Source organism: Spermophilus citellus (genome assembly GCF_964194105.1).
Source record: "Spermophilus citellus genome assembly, chromosome: 5".
Taxonomy (NCBI): domain Eukaryota; kingdom Metazoa; phylum Chordata; class Mammalia; order Rodentia; family Sciuridae; genus Spermophilus; species Spermophilus citellus.
In genome coordinates this window covers 107,619,978-107,639,552 of record NC_138186.1, presented here as the reverse complement: position 1 = coordinate 107,639,552, position 19,575 = coordinate 107,619,978, and the positions used below count along the sequence as shown (strand labels likewise).

At 40.3% G+C, this 19,575-nt stretch overlaps 1 protein-coding gene and 1 long non-coding RNA gene across 3 annotated transcripts in view; one reads left to right on the top strand and one right to left on the bottom strand.

The window, feature by feature from the left end:
- The window catches only part of LOC308648711, a 627,872-nt gene that overhangs the window by 88,115 nt on the left and 520,182 nt on the right, over nucleotides 1-19,575 (bottom strand). The window lies entirely within an intron of this gene.
- Nucleotides 1-19,575, top strand: part of FAXC (failed axon connections homolog, metaxin like GST domain containing) — a 65,275-nt gene that overhangs the window by 18,811 nt on the left and 26,889 nt on the right. For both annotated transcript variants that reach the window (XM_081294476.1, XM_081294477.1), the window contains one exon: nucleotides 5,767-5,990. In XM_081294476.1, the coding sequence (XP_081150602.1) occupies nucleotides 5,767-5,990 (224 nt within the window). The remainder of the gene's footprint in view (nucleotides 1-5,766; nucleotides 5,991-19,575) is intronic.

The following is a 19,575-nucleotide window of genomic DNA, read 5'->3' as shown; positions in this document are numbered from 1 at the left end:
TACTGGATGTGGAGGGCAGGCTGTGGATGTGGGTTGAATGTGGGGAAGTTGACAGGTGGTACCCTGGTAGGGAATCATCTTAATTTTATGGATCATAAACTTAGAGGTGCTTTGCTTGGAGATTTGCTTGGGCTATATGTAGACTCTTCTAAGGATGATTTCATTCTCTAATTCACTTTGTTATTAGCAAAATACTTTTTTTTGGGGGGGGATAGCTCTTATATCTTTCTTGTGTCTATTTAAGGATTTATTGGAGGAAGAAATAGTGAAGGTTGGAGGGAGGGTCTTGATTAAGATGCGGGTAGCTAGTGACCTTTCAAAATTGTATTCCTACTCCTCCTATTCCCTTTAGTCTCTAGTAGCAGCAGGAAAAGCACTGCTCTGTTTCTGAAAGTTCCTGACCCTTTAGCCAACAGCTTGCTCTGAGGAGATTTTGAAAAGACTCCTAAGAGCTCTAAATCCCACCCTGTCCCCCTAAAATGCCTCAGGCAGAGAACTTCTGACATTCTTAGGCTCCTCTCCTCCTCCTCTTCTGGTTCCAGCAGCCACACCTAAAATGTGCATCCCTGGAAACCCGGGCCCAGCATAGGAAACTGACCTCAGTATGGGGGAAAATCTTACAAGTATGGGTTTTCTGTGAGATCTTGTTAAATTCTGACCATCATTGAGCTCCTAGTCTCTAATGTACTCAGAGATGGGAGAGGAAACTGCAGTAAGCCTACTATGTTTAACTCAGTTATTGAATGATCTGGGGGTTTCAGATATGTTTTATTTCGGCCTGAAACTTTAAAAATTCTTCACATCAAGTACAATTTTCTGGACAGCAAAGGCAATGGAAAGCTCTTATTATTATGTAACGTCACATAATTCTGAAGCTCTGTTTTAGTCTGTTCAAATAAGCACACTCAGCTATAAAGTGTTTGCTTGCATTTGAAATCTATACAATTACATCCCACTTGCATTATAAAAGCTATTATTGAAGATGGAGAAGACAGTTTTTTTCATATCCCCTTTGTCCTACTGGATGCTTAAGTTAGATCCAATACGGAGAAGCTGGTATGAAGGAGTGTGGGAGAGACAGGGCATCAAATTACTGGAAGGAATTGGTTTTGGGCAGCACTGTAGCTTCTTCAGTGTGACATACTGCCCCCTCGTGGACATCAGTGAGTGGTTTTTGATTCTCCCAACTCCATAGGGAAGTGTGCTGGGAGGGCTGTACTGTTAGACACTGTAGTCATAACCCCTGCTAATATAGGCATTAAAACAATGAATTCAAATTTGATTCTAGGTTGGCCATAAATTAAAGATTGAAATATTTTTTTTTTCTTTTTGGGCATTGCTGTGGATCAAACTCAGGGACTCATGCATGGTAGGCAAGTGCTTTATCATTGGGTCACACCTTTGGACTTTTTAAAAATTTTTTGCCAATACTGGGGATTGAACTCAAGAGCCTTGCATGTGCTAGGCAAGTGATACTACCACTGAGCTACATCTGCATTCCCAGCCCTATTATATTATAGATTTTTAAATCTTATTATTATTATTATTTTTATGGTGTTGGGGATCTGGGCCTCTCACATGCTAGGCAAGGGCTCTACCACTGAGCCAAATCCCAGCCCCATGTAGCTTTTGATGTAATTTCAGTGACTGTGAAAGATGGGTGCTTTCTTAAAATGACTTACCCAAGAAGGTCTATTCTAAAAACCAGGACAGGCTCCCTGACTGCAACTCAATTAATATTTTCCTCTTGTCATTCTTTGCCATTCAGTTTTAGCTGTAGGGAGGGCTCCTGTTTGGAAGGCCCAATTTAATGCTTGTGAAACTTAGTGAAAGTACAGAAACATACCACAAGCTCCTCTCTCCTCTGGCAAATGTTCAGAGTACAAGACAAAGTTAGCAAGGATGTAGCCCACACAGAGAGGGGCTTTCTCATGACTCGGAAGGCCATGTTCTGAGACTCAGTTGTTGGCATGGTTTGCAGTTTTCCACACATCAGTGTTCATTTCTGCCATGGATCTGGTGTCTTTTAAGTTATGATGAGAGATATCTTCATTAAAAATATCAGGGATCAGCATTTCTTTGCTTGTTTTTTTAAAATCTCCTTTAAAAATACATGAGCAGATTTTATTCTTATGTTCTAAGATAATCTTTCAAAACTCTTTGACCCCATTTTTGCATGAGAGCTCAGATAGATTTGTTGCAATAAGGAAAGTGAGTACCTCAACTTCCTGAAATAGACTTTCCAGTGATAAATTACTTTAATTGCTTAGCCTAATCTACTTTCCAAATTGGCCCTTCCTGCCCTCTTCAGTTAATAATTCATGATTCCCTGTGCAGTGGACTCCTTCTCAGCAAAGAGGGAGGAGCCACGAATCCCAGAATAAGAGTGGCAGCCCTTTTGTCACCCTCTGTAGGCATTTCTCCTTTTCCCATTTTTCTGCTTAAGTGTGTGTCATCCCTTAGAAATACTACTTAGCAGTGGTTGGCTCGGAGTGAAGCCTTTTTTCATTCAATCAATAATTCATTCTTCAGCCAGCTAAATGAATGACTACCAGTAACCAGGCACCATGTCCCTACCCTCAAGTGGCTCACAGGCTGAAGGGAGACAGACATCATAGGTCTGCAATGGTCATTGTAGGGGGCAGTATGAAGAACGGAGGGAAGGCAGTGAGAACCTACTGGAGAGAAGAGGAAGACTTCCCAAAGGAGATGGTGTCATGAGGGAGCCTAGGGACAACTGAAGTGACTGGAAGTGGAAGATTAGGATGTCCTGAGAAAGAGGGGTCAGCATTTGCAAAAGTGTAGAGGCAACAAAGGTATTTCAGAAGTATCTTGGTCGATTTGCAATGCCATCACAGAATAGCACACACTGGGTGGTTTGTGAATAAACCCAATTGTCCTTATTCTGTGTTCTACATTCAAGCTCCTGCAATGAGATAACTTTACATCTGTGCAATGATGTGCCTCCTCCTTGCTGAACCGTGTGGCCCAGAACATGCCCCTTCCATCTCTACCTGCTTCTCTCTACCCATCACTGTGTCTTCGTTTTCTGCACATGCCCTCATACACATTTCCTGCTCAACAGAGAAAACTGAAGTCATCAACTCTGAACCATTCAGTAGCCCCTGATCCCTTATAACACCTTCTTTTCCTCCGTCTCAGAGCAATTCCCTGCTTCTCTCCAAGTTGCACCTCCAGGCTGGCCTTCTCATCTAACTTGCCCTTGAACCATGGTTTTCTCAATAACATTCTTCACTCTAAAAACTTCCTTAGGTGACCTCACCTCTTCTCACAGCTTTAAAACTGCCATCACCTTGCCCCTGACCATCAGTTTTCCATCTGGAGTCTCAGCCTGTCTCCTGAATTCTCAGCCTTCTGAATGTCTTCCCTCGGGAGTTCCATGGGACTTTCAAATGCACCTGGTTAGCTCATCTTTCATTGCCCAAATCAGTTCCTCCTTGTGTAATCCAGTATCTGTTGGTGATATTATCCACCCAAACCAACCTAGGAGTAAATGCCTGGTTTCTCCTTATACACAATTTGTGACTGATAGACTCTCTTCTATCTCAGCATTTCTCCCACCCATTCCTTGCCCAGTATCCCCTCTGCCACTGCCTCAGTGAGTGCATCATTTCTTGCCTGGTCTTGATGCAGTCTTCTAGCCAGCCTTCCTACCAGCATTGCCACACATCTGATTATGCTTCTTGTCTGTTAAAAACTTTCCAGGAATTAACCTTTGCTTTTGGGATGAAGTTCACCAGATCTGTCATGATCTGATCCTTGCCAGTCTCATCTCTCACAAGTTACCTCATCTTCGTCCTGTGCCCCACCCACACTTCCTGAAATTCTCACAGGTCATCAAGCAGCCAGGGTTCTTAATTACCGCAGGTATACAAAGAAGAGCAAGTGGAAAAGCATCTAGTTTTCATATTTATACAGAATTTAGCAGAACAAATGTGACATATATTATACTGAGATATCCAATGAATGCTTTTCCTAGATCATTGTGATGTACTTTTTTTCCTATTTTCAGCAAAATCTGTTTCATGACTCCTAAATACTCTGAGAGACTTACTAAAAAGAGGTACATGAAGCTTTCTAATAAGATCTGGGCATATTATTTTAACCAGGGAATAAATAAGAGTGTTTAACACATAATGTTAAACTTGATTACAGTTAAATTGATTATAAAGTCAGTAAAAATCAGGAATTTTTCAGTATTTTGGAGAAATGGACTTCTTATTTTCATATTTAAAGAGGAGACAGGCTGGGTTGTGGCTCAGTGGTAGAGTGCTTGCCTAGCACATGTGAGACACTGGGTTTGATTTCTAGCACCACATAAGAAAACTAAACAAACAAAATATAGGTATTGTGTCCATCTACAACTAAAAATATTTTTAAAAAAGTAAAGAGGAGACAACTCTAAAGGCACATAACTGTATAAGATGATCAAACTTCCAGGGCCTTTTGTTTTTGCTTTTTTTTTCTCCCTTCACGTGGAAAACAGCATTTTGTTTCAGCAACAATTGACTCTCATCCCTTGTGTTCCCCCCAAAAATGTTGTTCACATTTATGATTTTTTTGAAGTGCTTATTACTGCTGCATCAACCTGTACTAGAAGTAGAGGTGACTCTCACTACATTTTTTATCAGTATGAGGAAAAACTAGAGTCTCATGCCTGCACTCCTACCGCTATCTTTTCCTCAGTCTTCAGTGGGAAACCCTTTTAATTTCTAACTACCAACACCGTTAGCTTTAAAAGCATTCTTTCAGTTGCAAAGATTTGGAGAAGAAATTTGGCAAAGGCCTGGGTATTGCAGTTGAGGAGATTCATGAACAGTGAATAGCCATTTAACTGTCTGTACGTGTTATATAGGCGCACCCTATGCTGAGGTTGCCAAGAGCACCACCCAGATGGGAAAAATGACTCAACCAAGTTCCTTTGGAATTTTATTCACTTTATAATCCTGAGAACAAGCTGAGGTGTAGAGTTGGTTTTTAGGAGAGCCAATCATTTCCAAAATATTTATAATTTATAATAAACATGGACAAGTATACCTACTCACTAATCCTCTGCAAAAAAGACAAAAATGGTTTCTTTTCAAAAAAAATAATTTTATATCACGAAATATAAAGTGCAAACAACTGAGTGTATGAAACAGAACCATGCAGCTTTTTTTTTTTAAAAAAAAATTCTTTTTAGTTGTAGATGGACACAATATCTTTATTTACTTATTTTTATGTGGTGCTGAGGATTGAACCCAGTGCTTCTCATGTGTGAAGCAGGTGCTCTAACCCTGAGCTGCAGCCCCAGCCCCCCATGCAGCTTTTTTAGCACAAAGCCTGTGCCTGTAGAGCTGTCATTGTGCTCAAGAAAGGAAGGAAGGATGCCAGCCCCCGAGTCCCCACTGCCATAGTGTCCAGGGAGACTCACTGTCCTAACTAAAACACTTTGAGTTGGGGTTCTTCTTGTTTTTTGTGGGGCTGTGTAGGAGAAAGGGGAAGCATGGTGTGGAGAGGGTCTGAGGGCGGGTTCCCGGAGAGGTTTGGTGGGATTGGAATATCATCTGGATTTTTCACCTTTTCTCTCACAGGCCCGTATTAGAGCCTCTTGTAATATCTGCCACGCAGATTGCTCTTTGTAAAAGCTGCAATTATTTGGTTCCTCCAGAGTGTGCCGAGTTCTGAACAACTCATTCAGAAGCGACTCTCTGGAGCTGACACGCGTCTGATGCACGGTAGTAACCTGTTTCCACACAATTCCAGGACATTAGCTTATTGCCAGTGGGTGGACAATCTCAATGAGACCCGGAAGATGCTCTCTCTTAGTGGTGGTGGTCCCTTCAGTAACCTGCTGAGGTGGGTCGTGTGCCACATAACAAAAGGAATTGTGAAGCGCGAGATGCACGGCCATGGCATTGGCCGATTCTCGGAGGAAGAGATTTACATGCTGATGGAGAAGGACATGCGCTCCTTAGCAGGGCTCTTGGGTAATGTACCATGCCTTCTATTCTGTATTTTGTATCCTTATATTTTGCATGTGTGGTGAAGCACTGCTGATTTACTAATGTAAACCAAGCAAGATGACTTGCTTGGTTTCTTCTCTTCCACATGTGGGTTGCAGTGCCATCATTTAACCAAGCTCCCCAGTTTTCAGGAGTTTTTAGTCTTCCCACTAAGTTCTGGTGTTTGACTATGACTTGTGTAGCAGGTCCCTTGTGAAGAGAGGACATGCTTTGGTATCACTACCTGGCTGTAAATGATGCAGATATTTCTGAATGTGCTGTGAGAAAAGGATGATTTTGAGCAAGGAAAGCTCTTCTGTTTATAAATAGTTCAAGGTTAAAAGTCAGCTTGTGAATTGTACCCATCAACATCAAGTTTGAGAGAGATGCTTTGGTCGCTGGTTCTGACCTATTCCATGTGCATGTGCAACATTTGTCCTTTTCTCATCCCTTCCATTTCTGTTTGTGTTCTTGATCCTCTTCAGAGCATGTTTTAGCTCTGATTTTGTATTTATGACATACAACGGGCTTAACTGTGTTTGGGAAGTTCCTCAAGGAGAGGTGCAGAGCCACATTCTGTTCACAGGCTGGTGAGGGTGGGTGTGCTCTTGCTCACCTGGCTGGCTGCAGGTGGCCCAGTCTGCTGCAGTTCTGTACTTGGCAGAGCTTGAGTCTTACCTATGACAATTCATGAATAGATCATTTGAATTCAGGATCATGCGGGTATGAAATAATGTCTTCTAGAGGGAGACAACTAAGGTAGAGGGAGTCAAGTCCTCCATGTGATTCGTCTTTGGGGTCTACTGATTTCATCTACATAAGGTGGTTTTCTTCCACTGGCCTTCCCTTGGTAGCAGCAATTCCCAGATTCGTTGTTATCCCTGTTCTGGAACATATTAGTACCTTACCTCCATCAGAAAGTGGGATTTGGAATTTGTTTTGTTGAAACCCATGTAGTGCCCTAGGAACTGGAGGCTGAGTTAGGTACAGTCTGTCCCTTGCAGAGTGACTTACTCTGTCTGGATTTTTGCTGTTCCATACCCCTGACACTTGCTAGACATGGAGTTCTTCCTTGAACCTTAGCCTGTGGGTGGCAGATTGTGGCTCCTCATCCATCTCTTGGTTGGCCTTGTTATAGGGGTCATGTACCATGGGGGGCTTGATGCTGGCTGAACTCCTTCTAAAGCTCTGTCTGGCTTGAAGAATTGACGCTGTGTAGACTTTCTTTTGTTTTGCTCCACTGAGACCAGGTGGAATTAGCCTTGTTCATTCCTTTAGAATCTTAGTACTGTATTCTTGACCTCAAAAACCAGGCCCACAGCTGGGTCACTTCCTCCTTAACATTGACTATGTCTCTTCCTGACTTGCTTTCCCTCCCTTCCAGCCCATGCTGTTGGGAGGCTGGCAAACAGGGAGTTGAGTCCCCACAGTTATGGCAGAGATTATGGTATTAAAGTGCTGCTTATCTTCAACAATGTGACAGTTTGTTTCTTAAACAGAGAGGGGTGATCATCACTTTTCTGGGGCATTTCTGGTTAAGAGAACTAGGAACAGGTTGATAATGATAACTGATAATATTTCTTTAACATTTGATCACTTAAACAATGCTATCTCCTGAATTTCTGGGAGACGGGAGGGAAATTAATCACTTGATGGCTAGGTTGGATACTTGACAGATATAGTAGTCCCCCCTTATTCATGACTTTTTGGAGTTTTAGATACCTGTAGTCAATTGCAGCCTTAAAATATTGAATGGGAAATCCCAGCAATAAATTCATAAGTTTTAAATTGCAGTGTTCTGTGTAATATGATGAAATCTCTCACCTCCCAGGCCAGGATGTGAATCATCTCTTCATCCACCATATCCATGCTCTATGAACTACATTTAGTAACCCTCTTGATTTGTGTTGTGGTGTACTACAGTGCTTGCATACCGGTAACTCTTATTTTATGGAGAATTGCTCTAAGTTCAAGAGTAGTTTTGTTGGCAATTTGGATATGCCAAAGTGAAGTTGTAAAGTATTTCTTTAAGTGAAAGGATGAAAGTTCTCAATAAGGAAAGAAAAACATCCTATGCTGAAGTTGCTAAAATCTATAGCAAGTTATGCTTGCTTATCTCTAACTGAATCTCACTTATAAATTAAACTTTATCATAGGTATGTACCTATGGGGGAAAAAAACCCATACTATATAACTGTTTGGTTCTATCTGTGGCCTCAGGCATCCACTAGAGATCTTAGAACATATTCATTGAGGACAAGATGGGGGGCTACTCTACTTCCTAGAGTGTGAGGACTAAATGCAATAAGTAAAGTATTTACTACAGGGTCTGACCCAAGAGGGATACTAAATAAATAGTAGTTACAGTTATTAATTAATTATAGAATTTTGGGAAGGTTCAGAAAAGCACAAGGAAGGAAAATAAGTCATTATACTTTTATAATCTAGTGCTAACCATGGTTACCATTTTGATGTACAGCTTTCCAGTATTTTTATGCATAATTTTGAATCATGGTTATGCTTTTATCCCTGTATACATGTTAGTTTCCATTTCTCCTATTTTTTCTTATTAAATATTCTATACTTTGTGACTCTATAAACCTGGTATCATACTTGGTACCAGGAAAACTGATATAAGACTTATCAGATGAAACCTCACTTTATCTTCTGCCTTTTTAATATTTGTTATATTATTAATACTCAATCTACAGTTATGATCTTGAAGCAGATAGAAAATAAGAGAATGAAATTAAGAATTGTACAGCTGTATCTGGTGTTAGCAAAGAGATCCCCAGCTGTAACCATTAGATATGAGATTAAGCTAAGAATAGAAGATGGAATCTAGCACAAAATTTAATAACACAACTCATCTGACAGATAAGGAAACCAAGGCACAGAAGGTTGAGTGATTTACCAAAAGTCACACAATCGGTAGAAGTGGATCCAGGAATCAGATCCAGGTCAAACTCAAGATTCTTGTTATTTTCTGACCCTATCACCACCCTGAGGTTCCTTATGGATTGTGCTTCAAAGTGAAGAAGTTGGATTATCTCAGGCTGACCTCTTTAAAATGTCTCCTAAAGTTGTCAGAGCTTTAACTGGCAACTTAAAATGTTGTCTCCAAAGTAATTTTTAAGTATGTTTTATTAGATGGCTCCAGGGATGGGAGTGCAGAATTAAATATGGAGTATTACTATTGTTTGATTTCCGAGCTTTGCGAGTTGAAGTTGGGCCTTCACTGGGAAGATTGCTCCCCAGCTAGGCTGAAAAGCATCAGTACTTAAGAAGTAAGGATCTCTTTTAAAGGATCTTTTAAAGGGCTGCTTCTGAAAAAGAAGGTGATAAATGGAATTTGTTAAATGGAAGTGAGAAAAGCAGATTTCCAGCAAGCTTTACTTGATTGATAAGAAATTTAATGTGCTTTTCTTAAATTAGAAAATAACTCGGCATGTCTTTGTTTTTCAGAGTCCTTGTTGATGTTGGGTTGGCATATCTGTCAGAACCAGATCAATGTGATCTTGATTATTTAATACAGAGTAGAGGGATGCACAGCAGAGCTTTTCTTTACTACCTCCTCAGCATATAGAATTACAGCTGGGTAGTTTTCCAGAATTATTGTATGTTGCTGTTGGATAAGAAGTTTTGTTTTTCAGGTACATAGATATTTGGCTGATCACTTAATTAAGAGTTAAGTGGTGAAGATTAAAATATTCTCAGAGAACAGCATGGTTAATCTTTTGTGATTAGGAAAAGAGAATCTCTCACCTAGAGTTCATTAGAAATGCCTTTGGGATTGCACCTGCAGATTGGGAAGCCTTGCTATGAAGCACAGGGTTGATGCTGTTCAGGACACAGGTGGAGTACAGTCAGGCAGGGACATATGTGGGGAAAAGGTAAAGAGAATAGAGTGCAATTATGCCTTGAAGTCTGGATAGAAATCCTGGAAAGGCAGAATGCCACTTTGCTGACCCCACTCCTCCTCTGGCATGCCAAGAGAAGACAGAGCTTGTCTCCATGAGCTCAGAATCCAAAAGAGTAGGTTGGACTCTTGTGGGACCTAGAATGGAGAATGATGTGGTAGCATTAGCAATGAGAGCTGCTCTCTTTGGTGAGTGTGCCAAACTCATCCTATGGATTAATTCACCTTTTCTTGTGTTTTTGAAACTTCTAGTCACAACACAAGATTGCATTTTGGTGCTTTGGAAAGCAGCTTTCACAAAGTTGGCCAGACCAAGAGTTATTAAGAAGTGTTGAAGTTGTTCTCCCCTATATCTCAGGATGGAGTAACAGGCTGCTGCATCGTGGTGGTGGAAGGGGGGGATAGTGGTGCTGGATGGTGACAGTCTTAAAGAATCTTGTGTTTAGCTGGTCACGATGGAGCAGCAGGGACCACTAAAATCTAATGTTTCTTTACTTCAAATTGGACTTTTATGGATTGTGGGTGGTGACACAGCAGTTATCTCATGGCAAAAGTAGAATAATTGGTAAACAAAGCTGGTTTGGGAGAAATAATCATATAGAGGGAGAATAATAAAGATGCAGTTTCAAGTATGAGGCTCAACCTTGAACAGGTGGTGCTCAGTAACCATTTTTGAATGAATAAAGAAAAGAATGAGTGAATGTTAGAATGCATTTAGCAGATTAAGCATGCACTCCAGGATCTGTGGATCTGAGAGCATTTTCCAAGCAAAATATTTGAATGTGGGAATACATTTAAAGGATGAGATAAAAAATGGTAATGGGCTCTGCAACTGGAACCTGTAATTTCTTTTTTTTAATTGATTATTTAAAGCATTACATAGCTCATGATATATCATCTTTCATACATTTGACTCAAATTGTGTTTTGAACTCCCATTTTCACCCCAAATACAGATTGCAGAATCACATCTGTTACATATTCACATTTTTACATAATGCCATATTAGTGACTGTTGTATTCTGCTACCTTTCCTATCAAAGAATGTTCTCTTTAGCTGCTTCTCTGTAGTTAGAGACAATGGGAGGAGATTAAACTCATAATAATTAGAATTCTGATGGAAGGGTAATTCCTTGACTTAGAACTGTATGATCAAGCACACATTTATTGAAATGCATGCTGGGCTCTGTGAAGGGCTTGAGAGTTGGTGGTGAAAAAGTTGGGCACAGCCCTGAGCCACCAGAGCTGCCACCCAAAGGAGATATTGTTAGTAAACGCTTATAAAATTGTAGCACTTGAGTGCCACAGTAGAGAAATGAAGGTGCAATGAGGGCATTTAGCAGGGGAAATTTTGTGGGTGGGTTGGGGTAGGAGAGGGTGTGATGGTTTGGGAAGGCTTGAGAGGCGATTTTTTTTTTTTTTAGTTGTAGATGGACACAATATCTTTTATTTATTTTTATGTGGTGCTGATTATCGAACCCAGTACCTCACACCAGCAAGGTGGATGCCCTACCGCTGAGCTACAGCCCCAGCCCAGAGGGGCCATATTTAAGCTGGGGCTCTGAAAGATAAGCAAGGGTTAGGCAGGCATGTGGGGGAAGGGGAGCAGGGCCAGGACAGTGAGTAGAAGAGTATGGAATAGGGAAGGAGTCTCAGAAATGAAACAGTGGGGAACTTTCAAGGAATGGAAAGGTGACCAGTGTACCTGGAAATGGTATGAGAGCAGAAGGGCAGCATGAGGCTGAGGTAAGAAGATGCAAGGTTTATACAGATCTCACATGTTGCATAAATAATTCTGGGCTTTTTCTAAGGCAAAGGAGACCATCAGAGGTTTAAAGTAGGGAGGTAGCATTGATTGGTAACAGACAGATTTGAGTGATGGGAATATGAGGTTAAGGAAATAATTGTATCACCTGGGCTCATTGTGCTGACCCCCTACCTGCTTTCTTTGTTTTGGTATTGGAGATCCAACTTAGGAGTGCTTAATCACTGAGCCACAACCTCAGCCCTTTTTAATATTTTATTTAGAGATGGGCTTTGCTGGGTTGCTTAGGGCCTAACTAAGTTGCTGAGGCTGGCTTTGAACTCATTATTATAGGGATTACTGGGATTATAGGCATGTGCCACCATGGGTGGCTATTTTGTGTGTGTGTGTGTGTGTGTGTGTGTGTGTGTGTTTTAAGGGTACAAAGTTAGTGACTTCAGGGTCAAAAAAGTATAAATACTCAACTCATAATTTACTTCCATAGAGGTAAATTGAGTTGAACTTCACAATAGTTGCAAAAGAGCATTTTTATATTCTTAAATAATGAAGAGGATAACAAGCAAATTAATTATTTGAACATTAATTTTGTATCCACTATGCAACATTAATTAACTATGTGCTTTATTAGATTATTGGAAAATAAAGAATGAGATTGGTCTCTACTCAAGAAACTTATGAATGTAAGTTCTCAAGTTTCTACACTCAAGCAAACAACATCTTTGGGTGTGAAAAATTTTCCATATAATCTTGGAACTCCTATTATAATCTTTCAGAATTGGGGAAGAATAGGAAAAATGTCAGAAAATGGAGACAGAAACTTGTTCCTATTTCCAAAATAAGAGGGAGAAGAAGGAGATTCTGAAAATGAAAATTAAATATCAGATAAGTTATTAAGTAAATGGTTATTTTTGTAAAGTACTATCTTTGGTTCATTGTGAATAAATCATACTAAAAAGTAAGTACTGTGCTTGACTTGCTAATTGGGTAGGTCATCTCTCGATTTCTTCAAACCATTGGGATACCATCACGTCTGACATTCTGGTGGGCACAATGGCTAATTTTCAAAGGGATTTGTGGGTGTGTGTGGTTCCCCAAGTTTTCCTGAGTATTGTGGGGAGGAGAGGAAGTCGGACAGGTTCGACTGTGTCCTGTGTTGTGCCCCTAGCAAAGCCCCATCTCTAAATAAAATATAATCATGACTGAGGTGAAGTCATGATTGGATCCTCACAGTTTTGACTAATGGACTAATATCACCAGAAGAGACCTCTCTAGGAATAATGCTGTAGACTTATCATGTTCAGTACTTTTTCCCATTGATTTGTTCACAACTTTGAAGGCATGCTTAATGGTTTTGAATGACAGTGGGTGGAAGGATAGCCAAAAAGTTGAATGGAAGAATTAAGAATCAGAGCTTTGAACTTTAACAAGATGAAATCTAAAAGGGATAAATGTCAAATTCCATACATAGGTCTAAAATTCAAATTACACATATCCAGGGTGGAGAAACATATAAAACTACTTAAGGATTTTAATCTTGACATGTCCCCAGTGTGGTGAGCTGTCACAGAGACTAGTAAAAACTTGTATAAGTTGTTTGGGGAAATTTGGAGTTTGCTTTCTCTGGGCATTCTTTGCAACTTCTTGTCATAACTTGATGTGACTTCTCCTTAACTGGACTCTGTGCTGGGACTGGTGGATTCATTCTCTGTCTTTGGGGCCTGACTGAGTGCATGGCACACAGTAGGCCTCCATCAAATGTTTGTTGAATGAGAAGTGTACCGTTCAGTCATGGAATAAAGGAAAACAGCCACACAAGCATGTACCAGAGGAGGTGGTTAAGGATGTGGTTAGTATTTACTCTACATCTCTATTATTAAATCAACATTCATTTAAAAAAATTTATTTTTTAGTTTTAGGTGGACACAATACTTTACATTTATGTGGTGCTGAAGATTGAACCCAGTGCCTCATGCATGCTAGAGGAGCACTCTACCACTGAGCCATAATCCCAGCATATTCATTTTCTTTTAAAGAGTCTTTTTTTTTTCCCCTAAAGGCTTTTGACCTGGACAGAAGCAAAATAGTTTTGTTATTTATTTATTTTTATAGACACAATAGTACATAACTTATGAGGTACAATATGATGTTTTGATTCATGCTTACTGCTTTCGGTTTTAACAGAGCTTGGGAATAGACTGTTTTAGTACCTGCTCTTCCTACTCCATTTCATTATGTCATTTCAATAGCACCTCTTGGAAATTTCTAGGTCATCTGCACATTAGCCTTTCAGGCTTCAGTGGGACACCGCTCTGAATACAGCAGACACACACCATAGTTCCCAGTGAAGGTAATGGAGAAGCCTTCAGATCTGGGAAGTGGAAAGGGATGAGAAGCAGTAGATTGTATCTAGGCACCTCTTAGCACACTTAGCATATACCAGGGAACTATGATCTGAGGTCAGGGGAAGTCTGTTAATCTCACTAAAAACGATCCACAGATGAAAAAAGAAAAAAAAAATAGATACTAAAGGGAATATTCTGGAACCTCAAAGCAGTGCTTTTTGAAGTAGGTTCTGTGTGCTCTCAAAACTATGGGTCCCTCTAGAACAGTGGCTTTCAGCCTGATTGCTCTTTAGAATGACCCAGGAAGGTGTGCGTGTGACTGGGTGCCTTTAAAATGCAGCTACACAGCTTCTTGCCAGGCTGGTTAATTCACTGGGGTTGGGGTCTGTGGAAAGATATTTTTAAAAACTCAGCAGACGAGTCAAGTATATCTGTTATCTATGATAGCTCAGGAGTGGAGGCCTAGGTGCTGCAAGAAGGAAGGTACCAGGTAAAGAACCATGGAAGGGCCATGTGTCTTGATACCAAAAGAGAGAGTATTGTAGCCTTTTATAAGGGAGGTGTTTTAGTCAACTTTTTTTTTTTTTTTTTTTTTCTGCTGCAACTACAAGATCTGACCAGAACAATTTTAGGGGAAGAAAAGTTTATTTAGGGGCTTGCAGTTTCAGAGGTCTCAGTCCATAGACAGCAAACTCCATTCCTTGGGGCTCAAGGTGAGGCTGAACATCAATGGAGGAAGAGTGTGGTAGAGGGAAACAGCTCACACGATGATCAGGAAGGAGAGGGGGGAGGGAAGAGAGAGAGGAGAGGGAGAGAGGGAGAGACTCCACTCTCTAGAGACAAAATATGTACCCCATAGCCCTGACCCCAGTGAACCACTTCCTCCAGCCACACCCCACCTGCCTCCAATTACCTACTCAGTTTATCCCATCAGGATTAATTCACTAATTAGGTTAAGGCTATAACCCAATCATTTCTCCTCCAAATCTTCTTGTGTTGTTTCATATATGAGCTTTTGCGGGATACCACATCTAAACCATAACACCCCAGTATTGGTACCAATTTCTGTTTTCTTTTTTTTTTTTTTTAAAGAGAGAGAGAGAGAGAGAGAGAGAGAGAGAGAGAGAGAGAGAGAGAATTTTTTTTTTTTTTTTGGAAGGCCCTGGGGCCGCTGTAAGGACTTCAGTTTTTTTTTTATGTATTTTTTTTTTAATTTTTATTGGTTGTTCACAACATTACAAAGCTCTTGACATATCATACTTCATACATTAGATTGAAGTGGGTTATGAACCCCCAATTTTACCCCAAATGCAGATTGCAGAATCACGTCAGTTACACATCCACAATTTTACATAATGCCCTATTAGTAATTGTTGTATTCTGCTACCTTTCCTCTCCCCTACTATCCCCCCTCCCCTCCCCTCCCCTCCCTTCTTCTCTCTCTACCCCATCTACTGTAATTCATTTCTGAGAGAGAGAATTTTTAATATTTAATTTCTAGTTCTCGGCGGACACAACATCTTTGTTGGTATGTGGTGCTGAGGATCGAACCCGGGCCGCACGCATGCCAGGCGAGCGCGCTACCGCTTGAGCCACATCCCCAGCCCAATTTCTGTTTTCTTTCAGATTTTTTTACTGCTGTGACTCAAAGACCCAACCAGAATGATTTTGGGGTGGAGAATTATGGTTTAGATGTGTTGTTCTGGTTGGGTCTTTAAGCCACTGCAGCAAAAAAAGCTGAATAAAACAGGAGGTGATCAACTTTGGTGCAAATTAGGCCGACTTTCCAGTTTTGTTGAAAGGTAAGCCTGGTTGCGTCTGTCGGCATGGTGCTTAGTCTGGAATTTCCTTCTATCCATGTCAAAATCGTTACTGTAGATAGTAGATTTTGTTTGTTGTTGTTTTCATAAATTTTAGAAACTATTTTTTAAAATCAATTTTATTGAGATATAATGCACATACCATACAATCCACTTTTAAGGTATATAATTTTGTGCTTTTTAGTATATTCACAAGGTTTTCAACCATGACCACTATCTAATTTCAGAACATTGCCATCAGTCCCAAAAGAAATGCATTAGTCATAAGCTGTCACTTTCCATCTCTTCCCCAGACCCTGGAAACTACCAATTAGCACTACATCTCTGTAGATTTGCCCCTTCTGGTGATTTCATATAAATGGATTTATACAATATGTAGAAACTATTTTTAATAGCATCTTGAAGATGTTCTAGTCTTAACAACACCCCTGAGAGCCAGTCACTCTACAATGAGAGCCAGTCACTGAGCAGACAAGAAGCTAGGTGAGGTTCAGAGAGGGTTGAGGATGGTTCAAGGCCATTCAGTTAGTGACAGAATGTTTCCTTCTGCTCCAGAATGCCTTGTTTGCATGGGTGGCTTGTAAAAGTCACGTGCAAGAAAAGTAATAATTAGAGGCTGGGGATGTGGCTCAAGCGGTAACGTGCTCGCCTGGCATGCACGGGGCGCTGGGTTCGATCCTCAGCACCACATAAAAAATAAAGATGTTGTATCCACCGAAAACTAAAAAATAAATATTAAAAATGTTTCTCTCTCTCTCTCTTAAAAAAAGAAAAAAAGAAAAGTAATAATTAGATTTGAAATCATAAATCCTATGTTCACCTGTATGGAATGGATTCCAGTGAAAGCCTAAGCTTTTACAAGTTTGTACTGGAGCCGTGTGCTTACCAACTGAGGTGGAAGTGATTTACTCTGAAAGGTCTTTACATATGATTCAATAACTCTAAATTGCTTGCTGCTCTCTAATGGAGAGGATCATTGGAACATACACTCAGAAAGCATTAACTCCTCTTTTTGCTCATCCTCTGCACTCTAGACTTCCAACAGGAGGAGGGAGGAGGGAGGAACTGATAGCCTGGGGACCCAGGTATCCTGAAATAGTCAGGGATAATGGGATGAGGCTCACTAACACTTGTATCCTTACAGGACTAGGCATTTGTAACCCAGAGTTGTGCTTTCTTTTTTTCTCATTTTCATTGTTGCTGTTTGATTCGGTAAGAACATTGATTGATTACTCATGCAAACAAACAAAAAATAGTTTTAGCAGAATAAAATGAAATGTAATAAATATTGAATTCCTAGAATTCTCTGTGGCATGTTTAGCAATACAAATTAGTTGGTATAATTTGGACAGTCTCAATGTGGCCTTTATTTTATCCTAGGGTATTCTAGATCTTTCTTTAAGAAAAGTGATGTGACTTTTTGTTTAAATTTCAGGCTTACAATTCCTGATTCTATGTTAGTTGAATACAGAACATGAAGGCTTAGTGCTCCCTGTACCCCACCAATCACCCAAGTTGTCGGATACATAACCATTCAATGTTTGTTATCTGTTGGGCTGACTTACCTGCATAGCATTTGGGAGGAATTAATTATAGATAAATGATGACCTGGTATATCCTAATACATTAAGTTAGTTGTCAGCCAACAACATATTTTTTATTTATTTAAATAATTTACTTTATTAAAATAAACCAACATTTCAAGAACTAGAAGGAATAAATCTCCCATTATTCTGTAATTTAATTCAGTAACTATTTCCTATTTCCCTATGTCTTCCACAAGCACAGTTTGATGAGATTTCATTTTTTATGTAGATTTCTCTTTGTATCCTAAAAGCTCTGAATATTTTTCTGTGTTGTTGACATTTTAAAAATTTCTCTTCTTTAATAACCCCATATCCTTTAAGTTATTTCAGATTTTTTTTTGTGATAACTCAAATATCTTCTGAGGATTTATTTGACATTAGCTCATGGGAGTAAAATTACTGAACAAATGTTTCTGAACATTGTTAGGTCTATTTCCAGGCAATGTCATGGTGCTTTCCAAAAAAGATATACAAATTTACCATGTGACCAGTAAAGGACTGAAGTACCATTTTCATGGAAGGCTTACCAGTATTAGGGCTTACGGTTAAAAAATAGTTTAACACTGTTTGTAGTAAACTGGTATCTTAAAGTTGGCTCTGTTTTCTGATTCTTTAATCACGTATATTTTTCTTTTTGAAATTTCTTAATTATATTTCTTCTGTGATTTGTCTCAACCCTTTGTTTTTCTAGCTTTGTTTCTGAGTGGCATTTGAGGCAATCTTTCCTCAGACTCACATAGAATCCTTAAGGTTTCTGTGGGTGGATACACTGCCTTATGTCATCCTCTTCACATCGTCTTGACCCCATGCAGGCATCTATAAGTGTCTGACACCTCACAGTGTTGAGCCCCAAACCTGCCGTGTCATTCATTCCTACTGTTGCGCCTCCTCCCCATAGGTCAGCTCCAGGATTAGGTGGTACTTGGGGCTGTCTGACTTCAGACCTTGCTGCTACAGTCCACCAGGGAGCTCCTGCACAGCCTACCCAACTCTGCCCATGATCATCACCTGCCCAGATCACAAGTCTCTCTTTCCCTCCATGCCCCTCCCCCTGCCATTTTATTAGCTACTTTCATACTTAATTCCCTCTCAGTCAGCTGAGCCTAAGCTGCATTATGGAAGCTGCTCTCTTTCTCTGATGTACCCATCGATTGCCCCAGCTCTTTGCCTTCCTCTATAGGACCCCAGTCAGCATAGTCAGCCTGTTTCCTCGCTATGAGAGTCCCTAGTCCTTCCCATTTTCAGGCTTTTGACTACAAATTCTCTTTCCTCTCTTCAGACTTTATCTCTGCAGGCTCCCTCTACCTACAATATTGACTCTTTCAAACCATCACCCAGCTCTTGTCTCTCTTCACACAGAGGCTGTTTTGAAATGTATCAGCATTACCTCCCATTTACTCATTGACCACTTCATCCTATCTACTAGCTCTTCTTGCTTCATCTGCAAATTGCTTTTGAAAGGGTAAATAATACCCTGCCATTTAAAAGCCCTTTGGAAATAATACACTTTGACTTGAGGTGAGATATTAAGGAGCCTGTCTCCTGCTGTAATACCAATGGAAGTAAGATTTGGGGGTGCATTAAGTATAAGAATTGAGGTTTTCTAGTCTCCTGTAGGCCTCACTCCTGTTTTCAGATCTATAGATTCCCAGGCTTTCCCTGAGGAGGTGCTAGTCTTGGCTGTTGCCCTGTTGTTGAGTTTAGTAACCTCTAACACATGTAAGCCTTTGCTTCAGGCCAGCGCTGTTCTAAGTGCCTTTTGGTGTCAGTAACTGTTCACAATAATGCTATCCGTGAGGAAATTAAGCATGAAGAGGTAGCTTGCTTAGGGTCTCCCAGCTAGTAAATGACAGAGCTTGGATTTGAACCTATGGAGACTAGGAGAAACCAGAAGTCAATGCTGAATGTTTCTTAGTTCTTGCCTTACTTGTGGGACCTCTCTTCCTTCTTCCCTGCTTCTTCTTTTTAGATAAATGCCTTAAATATTAATGGGTCGAGATTTCATCTCTCCTGCCCTCTACACATCTCAAGTTTCGCACTCCCACATCCATTGTAATCCCTCTTTGAATCCCAGAGGTCTTCTTCATTTAGATGTCCATAGCCCCCTAAACTGTAGCACCTCCCCAAACAGGACTTGTC